The following is a 14795-nucleotide window of genomic DNA, read 5'->3' on the forward strand; positions in this document are numbered from 1 at the left end:
TCCAGAAATTTCATTAACGTTTATTCATGTTCAGACAAGAATTATATTAAAGATACTAACGATGAAATGTACGTGTCCGGGAAAAGATAATTTCCAGACTTTCTTTCACAGTCGTGACAACAGGCTTCACATTTCACTGCAACATTGACCAAAAAATATTTCGAGATACACGCAGTACTGTCTTAGCTGCAGAATCCGGTGGTTTTCATAACTTTTAGAAACATTTGACGGGTGCTCTGGAGCACAAAACTTTAATTTCTCGGACAAAATATAAATAGCTTTTCCTTTTCTTAAGATTTCTTCCTTGCAATATACAATCACATTTACAAGCGGTGCTTTGAAATATAGCGGTTAGTTTTGCTGAATTAATAGATAAAATTGTCTGGTTCTATTTGCTGGCTAAAATACGAGAAAGTGTTACGGGCCAACTATAGGCATGCGCAGCACATTCATGATGGGGCACACATAGCCGGGTGACCATTCCTCGCCGCACCCCTACCCCAAGAAGCAAAAACTCCCTGTACTTGCTTTAACTTCGCGACAACTTGGTACGAACATGTATTTTGGACCAATCAGATTTGAATTTTTCAACTTTACCGGAAGGTTGAACCTAAACAGATTTTGGCCCAGGTTTTTGATGGTTCTCCAAAGCATTTCTGGCCATATGATAACTGTTTTAGTCATCAAGTTCTTATAGTGTTGTAAAACGTTTGTTACTTGGTGGCAGGTGCAACTTTGGCTATTGTTCTTACGCGATAATATCCAGTGAGCCACCAAAGTAACAATGAATGCAATTCAAAACCTGCTGCTGAAGACTACACGGTAAACAATCAGAGAAGCACTGAGATGGGGATAGAGCGAGAATTGGTGGCGGTATCGTCTTTGTTACGGTGTGCTATTGCCACGAGAAGATAACAATGGACCACGCATGACAGGACCGAGATAAGAAGATAGATGGCATTCTGAGATTGGCACCGCTCATCTTTTTATCGAACACTTTCCAGGTTTATCTATGTACATAAACTGGTTCTCTTTCCACTCTCTTGCTAGAATGGACAGTTGTAGAAGATGATCTTTTCTCTTTTCTTTCTACTCCTTCTACGGTATGCCGATTTTAATCCAGCTGAATGACATTTGATGATCCGTGAGGACCAAGAAGTCCATACATTGCAGCATACTGCGAAACACAAATCAAAGCAATTACGAACATGCATATAGTTTTAGGCGGGATTCTGTGGAGTATGTCTTGGTGGCTTTACAATAGCTGTACAAAATTCAGACAGGGAAATCAACGAGGAAGCATCGATGTTCAAGAACACCGAAAGTGAAGACCCCACCAGCAAGTCTGTCTGTCTGTCTGTCTGTCTACCCGAGGCTACGGTATCCATCTGAGAAGAACAGTTCACAGTCTGATCTTGATGGGCGAACGAAATTGAAGAGGACTCAACCTTTTACACAACGAAGTTGTTTTACTATCTTAAAAGTTTGTGTTTAAACCTTAGCCTTTCTCATTCGACCTTTTGCTAGATGGTCACAAAGGCTTATTCTTTTAACCTTCTGAAAACCTTTTACGAATTTAAGTATTTTTCTAAAACTTCTGCCGTTTTAAAAACTATGATAAAATAGTACCACTGCTGCTCGATAGCTTTCATTTGAATGGTCACTTTCATCCAGACTCAGAGCCATGTTACACACAAAACTCAAGAACTTATAGAGGATGAAATGCCTCGTGCCAGAGCCCTCTTGAAAGCTGGAGATATGAAGCTGACCCCTAGCGTTCACTTTATAAGATTAGAACTTTGGAAGACTACCTACCTACCTATTTCTTGTCAAACTAACACACAAAATTAACCAGTTTCCTGAGTAAACAACATTGTAATGTCTCATAAGTTTTGTAAACAAGACACGATTAACACTTCCCAACAACACAAAACAACAACTACAACATAAACAACAACACCAACGTCAAAGACACAAATTAGAGGAACAATCTCTCAATGAAAATACTTACAGGTTCATTAGGAGGGAAAAGAGGACCTGGATATATGCTATCGAGATCAAGTCCTAACAAGGAAGCAACAAGAAAACAGTTGACAAATCAGGTAAGACAGGCACAAGATATAATGCATCATATGTGAGAACGGAGCAATTAAACACGCTAATCAGAGCTGGGTCGTTCGAAAGGAGGTTAATGCTGACCATGGTAATGCCAAAAGCCAGCAATGCCAAATGTGTTAAGTATGGTGGTACATACAAAGATGGTAAATTTTAAGCTCTGTCATATTGGTAGTAATTGGTCTGTACTTAGTTAGCCGCGAGCATGAGACAAAAAAAAAATCTGAGTCTCCAATTGAAGTTTCATACAGTGCTTGTCGCCATTCATTTAAACAGATGTTTACAAACTTTTTCTGGTCGTAGTCATAATAAAGCATGTTGGTATCTTTCAATTTATTCCATGCCTTTTAACTCCTTCAGTTTGCCTTTCAAAGGTTAAAGGTAAAGAATCCGATCCTACCGACGCGTCGGCCAATACGTCGATCGATGCGTTCGTCGACGTGTCGGTCGACAGTCGGCCGACGCGTTGGCCACTTTTTAACCTTATAACGTACAAGCTGCGTCGGTGATGCGTCGGTGGCGTGTCGGTGACTCGTTTGGGCCTTATTGAACTATTGCAAGGCTAAACGTACCTTTTCCAAACTGAACTGAAATGGCTTCGACGGAAAACTTTCACTACGATATGAAAATAAGAAATTTACTTTTGACCGCCATCTTGATCTTGATCTTGATCCTAACTTCCCGATCGAACTAGAGAAAGGGAAAATATTACGGCCGACGCGTCGGTAGTGTGTCGTTGATGTGTCGGTGGTGTGTCGACCAACGCGTCGGTCGACGTGTTGGCCGACGCGTCGGTGGGATCGGATTCCCTACCTTTACCTTTCAAAAATTGCTATCAGGCAATCATATGATCAATTTCCACTTTGACCATAAGCCATTTGTTGAAACTTCCGAATCAGATAATTAAGAAATAACAACGGACCCAGCTCACACCAAGACCAATTTTAGTACCTTGATATGTTATGCAGATAAAATTCCCATGAAAGACATTTCCAGACACGAAGAGGAACGTTTTAAAGAAACTGAACAACACTTTACTAAATATGGACTGATGTATAGTACCTTGACATGCAAAGTCCAGCGGAGTAGGAAAGAAATTTGGATTCAGAAGTGATGAAGCTGATGATCCAGGTATAGTGTTGGTATTGGTAGGAAACACCATCGTGTTCAGGCTGGGCGGTCTCTTTATTCCTGATACACCAACACCAAAAGATGGCCTACATGAAGACAACAATAACCAACTGTCACTTACACTTCATCTCTACTGTAAGTATACACATAATAATAAGATCATATGGTTTATGCTTTGTACTTGCATTTGCATGCTACTTGATGTTGGATTTATCAATCTCTACAACAAGGAATTCTCGACCAATTCTCAGATGAAAGTTGTGTGTTAAATTATAAATGATCTAACGTTTTTGACATCCAATAGATAAAAATATCCACACAGATTTACAAAATACAACATCACCATCACCAATACTCATCATGTATGTCTGTACATAAGGCCACGTAATAACTATATTTATCATCATAAAAGGTAAATATACACCACTAACAGTTCTTTTCTACCAAATGCAAGCATTCTTGTGATTTACACCACATTTGTAAGATTTTAACCTCTCCAAGACAAGACTACACATAGACTGGTCTAGGTTCCATGCAATCTCACACTAGAGATAACAACTTCTTTTTGTCACTGTGAGAGATGAGCATAAATTACCCCTTTACCTTGGTGTGTTTAAGTCCCGCTCTTCAGAATACTCTTCACTGTTGTCATTATCATCATCGTCATTCCTATCACTTTCTGAATCACTGTCTAAAGTGAGGTCAATAACTTGAACTTCTTTTTCTTTCTTCCTTTCATCATCCTGAGCCTCTGCTATACATAGAAACAAAACTAAGAGACTCATTGCCAACAAAAACAGGTAAACAAATGAAAAGTCATTCATTTTGTCAACAACAAAACCTTCACAATCTTTATGTGATTTTGCACTATTGGAAATCCTTTTAAACCACTAAGCAGTATTTGCATAAATCAACACAAAATTAGAAGGAGAGAAGAATTTCCATGTTGACAAAGGGGCTTATGATTTTATAAATGAGGTACACACTATGCAGTGAGCTTCTTCAAAGCTTGAAAACAGCACTGTATATCAGGGACACCAACAGAAAAAGACATAATATTATTAAAAATAAAGCATATCAACTCCATAGGAACACACCTTGGAGATGTTGTTTGCTGGAGGTTACACTTCTGTCTGGTGTTGATAAAACTGTAGTGGCTACCAGAGCACTCAGAGCTTTTTTGCTTTCTTGTTCTGCAGAATATAATGAAATGTACATCATCAACATTTGAGAACACAAAAGAGATTAATAAATTGTGAATGTTTTCAATGTTATGGAGTGCTCTGAAATGATCACAGTTTAAATAAGGCAGTACACAACATGGCTTTGACCTCTTTATATGCTCTGTGCTACAGATTTTTATTAACATAACATGATAAAACATGCTTGTTTAGCCAATCAGCGCATGTAGATTCTGAACTGTATTACATAATGCTACAAAAGCAGCAAGCCACAAAGAAAATATCTTTGCAATAATAACAATATTCTAGCTCCTTTCTAGCCATAGTTGAACCCTGCTATTTTGAAATAGCCCATAACAAATGACTGAAAGGCAAACCCAAGGGAAATGGTTTTCAGTTGAAAATAATGATGAATTAGAAATAACCGAGTTTGAATTAGTGGAGTCCAACTGTACAGTCTTCATTTCCTCTCATGCAGTTTAACAAACTGCCCAGTACTCAATGTTCAAAGACAAATGTGCTTAATACCTTGCAAGTCATTTATTGGCCTCCACGAACCATCCTCGTGAAATGAAATCTCATTACAATTTGCAGCTGCTTCTAGAATCTCCTTAAACAATCTGCAGGGACAAAAAAGCCTTGTTTATTAGCTCCAAGAGTCTGAAATTCCCCATGTCTAACTATAAAATTGAAGGAAGTACATTACCAAAATAATAATTCAAATCTCCAGATAGTCACTGTAGGCAACTTGGTGTGGAGCATATGCACATGACGTCATGGCAGCCATACTGGTGTTCCAAAACAATGAAACGGCAGCCATATTGGTGTAACAAACCAATCCTGTGGGAGTTCAACCCTTTTCTTAAGAAAACACTTTCTTTTGTTCCACTAAATTTGCATGGCTGCTGGACCCATGAGTGAATACACTCTACACCCAAAAATCAGTGTGGTGGATGAGATCTCCGAGATTTGCCCGGCAACTAAATAGCTGGTGATTCAGACTGAGCAGTTCAAGCCTTTTTCCTTGTGGTATTATTAAAATGATCACAGCTCAGAGTTGATCTCATTTAACACCTGAAATGCCGATACACTGTTTGTCAAATTGTGAACAACTTGATCAAATCATTTATGGTTTATACTTTTTTTTTCAACAACCTTTTGTAGAACTGGTGTCAGTGTTTTCTAAACAAGAGCAAGAAGAACTAAAGGCTCCTACCCGTCCAATACAAGTTTTCCAAATGTTGCCTTCTGATCACAGACTGGACAAATCCATGTTGTTTTCCTATATCAACGATAGAAAAAAATAGGGTGTAAGGAGTTGCTGTTAATAAACTACCAATATCTACATGTAGGACAAACCGTACCTCTAGCTGGTTTTCTTCTACCATACAACTAAAGGGTCCAAAGAACTGATGAATAACTAGATAAATCAAAAAGTCTGGTACAAATTTTGTTGAGTTTGCATTGGACCAGATTCAATTTGGGCAAGATTTAAGCCAGATATTACCAGAATTTCCAAGAAATGTGTGACATATAAAATAAACAAAAGTTTTGTATCAGAGCAGGCACACAGGCCTGGATGCTCTTGTTTGGATCTTAACTTCGAAATCTCTGGCAATATCATGCTGAAGTAAGACTAAATTGTACTCAAATTGCATATGGTTTAACCATGTGATTTCAATTGCAACATGGTGCGACAAAATGATTCAAATGCATATCGAAGCAAAGTATCACTACAGGGGAACTTCTTCAAGTTTGAGGCAGAGGAACTTCTCACACCCTATAATTATTTACATGCAATGTAAATACTATCCCATGATAAAAACGTCAGAAAATCCAAATACTAAATCAGTGAGAAAATAAATGAGCACTAGAAAGCAAACCTCAACCTCTTAACATGGATTTTTTTTGGAAATTAAAGAGATAAAATTAGGAAATTATCTGAATACCTTTCATTCATTTGCAAATACAAGGCTGCATCAAAGCACTGTAAATGGTTGCAAGTGATGGCCCTGTAAACAGAATACAAGGCAGCTCAGAAATAACATAAAAAAGAGTTGTACATCTAGATTATAGAAGTTTGTGTACAGCATAATCATACAAGCATAATTAACAACTTATGCATAACCAATTAACTTTATACACTAAACAATTATAGTTTGCAAATAACTATCTTTATATTTATGCATACATTTGATGGATATGTAATCATCCTTTGAACTTACTGAATTTATTTTATGGGGATTAAAGCACATAGGCCTTATATGAATCACATGGCAAGAAAAGGACTGACGATGATGAAGACACATCATTATCAAGTCTCTGCATGCCAGTAGGTGCATAAGACTGAGATGAAAACACATAACAAATACCGGTATATACTACAAAAAACATGAGACTAGAGACTACATGCAAGTGCCAACATAAACAATGTATGCTCTAACACTAGTCGCCTTCAGAAATTACTAACCTACAGGGAAGGGTCATCCGTGTCTTGCCAAGCTGAAAGAACAGTAAAGCCACAATGAGTCGAAGTCTCACATCACAGTCTAGTGAAGACTAGACTAAAGAAGGACACTTTGTGTCACTTAACATTGATCTAATGGCATGGCAAGCCCACATTGGAATCATTGGAAGACTATTCTGATGCTGTTAGTTTTCGTTTGCGATTGTTTGTTTTTTTTTCTGTTGAACAGCCTTAACTACTGTTTAGGAAAGTAAATAAAAGAAAAAAGAAACCCTTAACAGGTATGGAAGACAAACATGCAAAAATTGTGGTTGAATTTGTTTGGTTTAGTGATTATACTACAAAAAAACCTTCCGTTGTTGATGCGCAATTGGCCTTTTGTTCTACACTAGTTGCCAAATTTAGTCCCCAAATGTTCTTTAGCTCACTGTGGCAACCAAAATAAGTGCAGCTTGGAGCATTGAAAAACTCATAGAATAAAGGATTATTGTAAAAAGAATGTACTACACTTTTAGTCTCAACAACCAACAGCTGTGATAAAAATGAAAAAAATAACATCTTTTACATAAAATTTTACTCACTGGGCAGAGAAGTGAGACTCGTAGACTTGTGGTGGCTACTTCACTGTCTGGGTCATGGGCCAACTTTTCCTTGACTTGAATAAAAACACCAAACATCAGACTTTAAGCTTGATCAGTTGAAACTGACAGCATTGTTTTTTATTTAGGCTAACAGATGCCCACCACTGATATACAAGTTTTACCAAATGCAGGCAAGTAGATTTTGAAAATCATATGCATGCATTAATCCCTGTGGCTACTGATGTAGGCTACTGCTAACATAAGACACTTGTAACTAATGATGTGCATCTTTACTGTCTTGCAGCAGAGGTGTACAAAAGTAATAGAAATGGTAAGTTGCAATAGCTTATAGCTATAGATTGGAAATTACAACTTACAATGATTCACAAAGGCCACCAGGACTAAGAAATTTGAAAATGTTGCTTTTTCAGGAGGAAGCAAAATCAGAGTTACTAGGAAAAACCCTTGACACGAGGAAAACTCAACAAATGTACATGGCACCACGCCATGATTGAACCCCGGACACACTGGTGGAAGGAGAGCACTCTCACCACTATGCCATTCCTGCTCTCCATTTCTTAAGGATTTCAAAGATCACCAAAGATGATCAAATGCATGTGTCATCTATTGCATTGTTATTTCCCGTGATCACTCTCCGGAACTATAGTATATATGCAACTGCAGCACTCACACAAAATTGTAAACTGTTGAAGAATTTACTTGGAACTTGAAATCATAGATAACCTATAGAAAAACTTACTCAATGCTCTTGAATGATCAGGGTTTCTGTAGCCATGTGCCTTCAATCTCTGTATTAAACAACTTGATGTGACAGCTCTAACTAGTTTTGCTGTTACCACATGTCTCTGTCCACACAAAAAATTACAGAGGCATTTAGTTTGTTTGTACTTTTCTACCATATAACTTGTGGAAATAGTTTACACAAAACAGTTAGAATAAAACAGAACACAAGAATAAAACAAACATATTATTGACTGAGTAATTCAGAATCCTATGGTTTTAAACTTGAATACCCTTACCTGCCCATATTTTGGAGTCCAGGTAATGTGAATGTGATTGGCTACAGTTGGTGACAACCTACACAATGGAGTTATATTGACTGGCTTACTAGGTCTTTTTGATTCAGTATTAGGATTGCAGTGTTGTGACGTGTTCCCCTGGAAGTAAAAGTGTCAATCAATTCCAGTAAAACATGAGAACAAATCTTATGACTTGTATTTGTCACATGAAGGTGTACAGGTAACTAGGTAAAGGGGTATACATGTCCATGAAGTTGCTCTCCATCCTTCTGGATGGGTTGGTACAGTTATCATTTTGTCAGGCTGCTTTCTTTGGCTAGCACCGTCAAATCATGCTCTTACATGTAATCACTGTCCTTGATATGGACACCTTGTTATTCTGGACAGTGGATTTAAAAGATATGTCATGGATATCTTGTCTTTAAATTATTTTATATTATTTTATATATTATTTTATATATCTCTGTATTAATTAATGAAAAAAGGGTAATAAAGAGGATGTTGTTGTTGTTGTTAAAAAATACTGTTAATCTAGCCCAACACACCAGCACCACAGTATTCTCATAACAGGTCTACAAGTACTTTAATGGACTCAGTGTCAAAATTTCAGAGTGAAAGAGTCACTTTCAAGAAGTAAATATGAAGTGAGAGTATTACAATACCATTATTTAGATGTAATTTTATAGTAAGAGTAAAACTACATGTTCCAACTGTAAAATGTACAAATCAAACCAGAACAACACATACTGTTAAAGGGCATATTTTTCCATTAACTTTGATACAAAGAGAAGAAGGAAAATTGTCCTCTTGTTCACAACTTGTTTCAAATAAACAAAATCTGAAAATAAAGAAAATTTTAATATTCATTTATTTATGCTTACAATACAAGGAATTTCCTTGGTGATTTAATCAAGACCTCAATATGCATATAAAATAAAGAAAACACTACAGGTTACATTTTGGCAGTTCTAATGGACTTTTTTAGTGCATGTTGTCCATGGTGCTTTGATCATGACCAGAGTTATAAATCTGGTTAACAAAGGTTATCATGTAAAGAGCTGGTAACTCTGTGATGGCTGCCCCAAAGCCTGGATGAGAAATGAGGAGGGTTGGGCATGGGGTTAGCAACCCCAACCAATAGAAACACTCTTGCTACAGAAACCAAAGCCAGAGAAGATGTCAATAGAGCAAGGAATGAAGAACCCCAGACTCTGGGGATGATGATGGATGGCAGCCAAAACCAACCAGGCGCTGGCATATTGAAAACAAAATTTTATGGCCTTAGGTGCAGACAAAGATGGAGAGGATTAAGTATCAGTAAGCAAGTACAAATGTATAAATCAGAGTAAGATCTAAACTAATGGTTAACTGAAACAATAGAATGACACAAAAGGAATAGTGGTTAGCACTGATTAAATTTAAAGACTGTAAAACTTGGCAAATGATACCAGAAATAACTGTAATCAGGGGTTTCATTAGAGACTGGGTACTGGGAAAATTCACCAACTGTGAGGCCACTTTGGGCTGTCTGGTTAGACCATCTGGAGGAAAGTCTTTTTTTTTTTTTTATAAAAATTTCAGTTCAAAAACTTTTTCCTTCCTGTGAAATCTAATTGCCTTCCCGCTGAAAACAATAAGGAAACCTCTAACTGTTTGTGAATAACTCATTGATAACCATACCTTAATTGGACTTGTACTGTAAATTCATTTCTATAATTTGGCCGTGTATCCCTTCAAGAAACAGTGATTCATAAAGTTAGTCTTTGAAGATGATTACTTGCATCATTATATGACTGAGAAAATTACTTCATTGTGATTAGCTTAGAGCTGACCAATTTATAGTTAATTTTAAATTTGCACTGCAGTACAAAATAACACAAATTAACATTACCCAAGATATTTTTCATATTTCTATCACTTTTTAGTTTAAGTTGCAATCGCATTCACATGATTGTAACCTATACTTTCATGCTTACCGTACCCAAATTCCCAATCCTTGTCTACTGTCTTACTGCTGTCTTATGATATCAAGTCACTGACCTGATACCTCTGATACTGTGGGCAGATATGGGTACAATACATAACTAATCACACTTTTAATGGTATTTTTCAGAAGCACACGGCATCAGGTTTGTTTGATATAGGCCATGGATATCTCACCAAAATAAAAACACAGGCTTTGCCAAACACACCTGATATGCTGCCAAAGCATATCAAAAAGATGCAATTACATATAAATAAAATTGCATTTAGTATTGAGATAAAGAAAACAGTGGCAATGTAAATAGTTTATACAATGGCAGACTTACCCTGAATTACTTATAAGTTGAACTTGGCTTGGAGTAAAATGGAACATGACATAAGCTTCTTGAAACTGTGACATTCCGCGAGGAACTAAAAGCAATAATAAACATCACTACTACCAGTGCAAAGAGACTGCACTAGATTTAAAACTGAAAAATATTTTACATCTTCAAAATGTCATCTATGTATTTATTGTGCACCCATAGACATGATAAGTCACAATGACCCTCCAAAACCCCAATGGGCCACCCCACAGGCCATGTATTCCATAAAATGGAGAAACTGCACTGACGCCAGGTTAACTTTACTTACATACAATTTAACCAGGCTGGAATCTACTTCCAAAGTTTTTACTTCCAAGGTCCTCAAAGACTTCCTAACTTTGAATTTTGTTATTGACATGATTTATTAGTAAATGGACCTTAGAGTAATCAGCCTTGCTCTCCACCCTCAGCCAACTTTGAAATTACTAACCACTGCAAATTACTCTGTGAGTAGTACTCCACTCTGATCAATTTCATTTTACATACCAGTATATAGGAAAAAAAATACTCAATTCTTGGTTTAAAAAAAGAAAGTGATTTTATCCATAAAGGGAAACAAATATTCCAAAGTTTCCCAGAGATTACATAAGACTTTCAAAGGTTATTAAGACAAAAAGACATTAAAAAATGACCCTATGATTCTGAACATTTTGTGAAGATGATCCCATGATTTCTGGAGATTTCATCTTGTATTTTCTTCAAAAGTTAAAGATTAATCACTTGCCTTTTTAAGATGTAAGCAAGTCTCGCAATCACTGCAAATTTGTGACTAGCCTATAACTTGCAATTTTCATGGCCTTGCCTTTTTTTTTTTTGCCATTTTTAGTTGGATCCAGATTTCACTTATTACCGGACTGTTACACCAGCTGAAAAAATGTGAAGAAACTCTCACAGGCCACTCATATGTGGGCTTCCAAAAATTAGTGCCCACTGGCTGTTTTTCTTTACAATATTTTCTCACATGACAACCAATCGCATCACACTTTAAATATATTTGGTCAGTGGAAAAATGTCCTAGGGGGATACTGCATGCAAAATTCATCTATAACCTCACACATGGTTTAAAGTAATATTTCCAAGCATGTAAATATTGCTCTATAGAAATGTAGTGGAACATGAAAGGAAGAAGGGTTGCTATCTTAATGTTATATAATATTGATCTGTAGGTGCATATTTATTACTTGAAGATCCTTTAAAAATTTTGATCACTTATGGTGACATAGGCATTGACGCAGGTACTGTGAAGTGTACAAAAGTATTAGACTGCTTGAGGTTTAGTTGGTGTTGATTTTCCAGTTGTAAAATTTTTTAGCTTACAATAAAAAGTGGTACCTGCAACACAATGTTACTAACAGTAATTACCAACTTTAACACTGTTTTTTCCCGCGAAATTATTTTGAGTTAACTTCAATCTAAATAGATAGGATCCTAAAGACTATTTCTTTTTCTTTTTTGATGTCCCTTCACAAACTTAACACAGTATGCATCAGCACGAAGAGCAAAGTACACAGAACAGAACAAAACAAAACAAAACACGTAAAGAGAACAGTAACGTAATAGAACTCGTTTGGATTACGTTATAAAAAAAGTGATCAAATAAATAACATCGATTACTCAGCAAGTCAATTCAAGTAAAGATATTTATTTCTTTACCTTCAACCCAAGGTTGTATCAAATGATATAAAAAATTTCGCGTTGCAAGTAAGCGTAACTTATATTGAAGTGTGCGGTCATGTTTTCGTTATGTGATTTCTTCTGGAACGAATAAAAACTGCGTGATTTTGAATGTACGCTCTAGGTCATTAAACCAAGCCTGGACATGTACGTTCAGTCCTAAAACTCGAGGTTGGCATTGTTTCCAAAGACACTGGCCGAAATCCTCTACGTTTCTTAACTACCGCTTTCAGAACGAGGTGACAAACTATGACGCATCAAAGAAATCTCCAGAAAATACACAACACGTTAATAGACTCAGGCAAATAACAACGGTAAAAACCCAGAAAACCACAAAGACAGCTTATTTTCTAATTAGAATACACCTCATGGATAAAAACAAGACTTACCTAAGCTTGTTGGTCTCACTAAATCGTCAATGTGTTCAAAGAAAGGCAAATGAGAAAGTCGAACATCCGGATGAACAGGAACGCCGGTTGTGTCTGAATTGATTGCCGAAGGACGTTGAACTGGTTGAGGTATGACAGCTCGAGGTTGAGGTTGAGGCACAACAACTTTCCGAGGACATCGTCTCTCGTATAACTCCCGTAATTTCTTTCTTACAGGGTTGTTTCCGTCGCTTTTCAACATTTGAAGGGCCCGACCCATAAGTTCGTGCTTTCTTCCCGACTTTGACCGTCCCGCAAAACCGAGTAATGATTGAAGTTCCGATACGCGAAAACTCAATAACATGTGCTGTGTAGAAAGAAATGGATTTGATATTCAAAATTAATACTATCATTCCATGAACACACGTCAAAGAAGCAAATTCCGACGGCTTTTTCTTACCCGAAGATCCGCCAATTCGTCCATGTTGCTTTTTGTGAAATTTACTCGGCGGCTCGACCCAGTTCCTCGAGCTGTCCTCGGTAATTACAGGGTAGAACAATTAGTTAAATGACGTCACAAAAAATAATTTTATTTGCCGTTACATTTCAATTTCCGCTAATTATGCTAATCACGTAGTGAGAGATTCTTCGAAACTCTTCCGTTTTACGGCAAGATTTTCTGTGCTTTACGCATGTCTATCGAGAAGAGGGCTAAAAGTCTGGGAGATTATTATAGGGCTTGGCCAGCTCATCAAATGGACATGATAAAGACGTAAACAATAATAATGAGTAATCAATGAGTAATCAACATTTTTTGTCATTGTTTGGCGATGGTCAATGAGTAATCAATGATTAATTGATAATCAAAATTCTGTGGCCTATCAATTAAATTCAGAGATTATCTTTTTATTACCCATCAATTAGACATCACAAAATTAATCATGTATTGTTAGGCTGCACATCCATATTTATGATTTTACAGCAACAAGGAAAAGAAAGAGGAAAATCTTCAAACTCAACTTGGCAAATGAAATTCTCTGCCTTACAGAGCAGAATGCTTATTAACAAAGGCAATTTGTAAACTTCACGACAAAGTCCTCCTTCTGCAATCTGTCAATATTAAGCAAAATGTTGTCGTGTCTGCACTGCTAGTGCCTGCTGGAGTTTCAGCTTTTAGGAAGTAGGAAAGACTGAAAGTTCAGGAAAATGCCTTTCTTTCATAGTTCGATTGTTACTGTAATAAAAGGTAGGACTGGCAGCAGTCAAAATCACAATGCTTTGCCAGGACAAGAGCTTCAGAGGTTTTGTCCAATTGAAAGGTGCAATAACTGTAAAGGGAAAGAATTCAACCAAACCTCCCTCGTAGTAATGTTATTTATTTATTTTTGTTTTTTGTTGCATTAAATTGTATTTAACCAATTTAAGAAATAAAAAATTTTCAAAATTTAAAATGTCAGATAATTCATCATCATATTAACCTTGTCCATATCAATATATGTATAAATATATCCACAATTCATATCATTTTCTCTGTACAGTATATACAATATTAGTACCAAAATAGATTGCACGGCAAATATTGACATGCATTTGAGCTTAACAGGAAGAGGTAGTTACTCCAAACATAGCTGATAGAGGGGAATGGTTATGAAACCCGACAAAGTTCTTTGTTGTATGTTTTTGTTCGGTTTTGACTGTGCAAAAAACACAATAAACTGTTGTTTACCACTGACCAAGGGACTAACTAATAGAAATGTTTCGGTTATGTAATTAATGCACACTGTGCAAGCTAAAAACAAAAGATTGTGCATGGTCACGGACCATCCAACATAAATCTTTAAGTCTTTGTTTGCTCCTTTGAAGTTTGCCAGCCTTCATAACCATTGCCCT

General features: G+C 36.7%; 1 protein-coding gene across 2 annotated transcripts; it reads right to left on the minus strand.

The window, feature by feature from the left end:
* Positions 1-13434, minus strand: LOC145494961 (E3 SUMO-protein ligase PIAS3-like). 2 transcript variants are annotated; one of them, XM_081474547.1, is made up of 17 exons: positions 13366-13434; positions 12927-13272; positions 10825-10909; positions 10196-10246; positions 9263-9353; positions 8516-8653; positions 8236-8341; positions 7476-7549; positions 6898-6929; positions 6377-6439; positions 5644-5709; positions 4956-5047; positions 4344-4439; positions 3850-3997; positions 3178-3332; positions 2012-2064; positions 1-1177 (listed from the first exon to the last, which is right to left on the minus strand). In XM_081474547.1, exons 1-17 carry the CDS (start codon positions 13387-13389, stop codon positions 1115-1117), a joined length of 1683 nt encoding a protein of 560 aa, XP_081330673.1. In that variant the 5' UTR covers positions 13390-13434; the 3' UTR covers positions 1-1114. The 2 variants fall into 2 exon arrangements, with proteins under 2 accessions (XP_081330673.1, XP_081330666.1); XM_081474540.1 differs by having other exon boundaries at positions 3850-4000.
* Between the last annotated feature and the right edge of the window lie 1361 nt (positions 13435-14795).

The sequence above is a fragment of the Orbicella franksi genome, chromosome 1, assembly GCF_964199315.1.
Source record: "Orbicella franksi chromosome 1, jaOrbFran1.1, whole genome shotgun sequence".
In the NCBI taxonomy this organism is placed as follows: domain Eukaryota; kingdom Metazoa; phylum Cnidaria; class Anthozoa; order Scleractinia; family Merulinidae; genus Orbicella; species Orbicella franksi.

Bases quoted from the DNA above. Each gene is read 5' to 3' on its own strand.
- LOC145494961 (XM_081474540.1), bottom strand. From the start codon at position 13,389: ATGGACGAATTGGCGGATCTTCGG. The intron at 6,930-7,475 runs GTGAGTAAAATT...CTGTTCTTTCAG, and splicing joins GAGTCTCACTTCTCTGCCCA to CTTGGCAAGACACGGATGAC. The intron at 5,710-6,376 runs GTATTCAGATAA...TCGTTGATATAG, and splicing joins TATTTGCAAATGAATGAAAG to GAAAACAACATGGATTTGTC.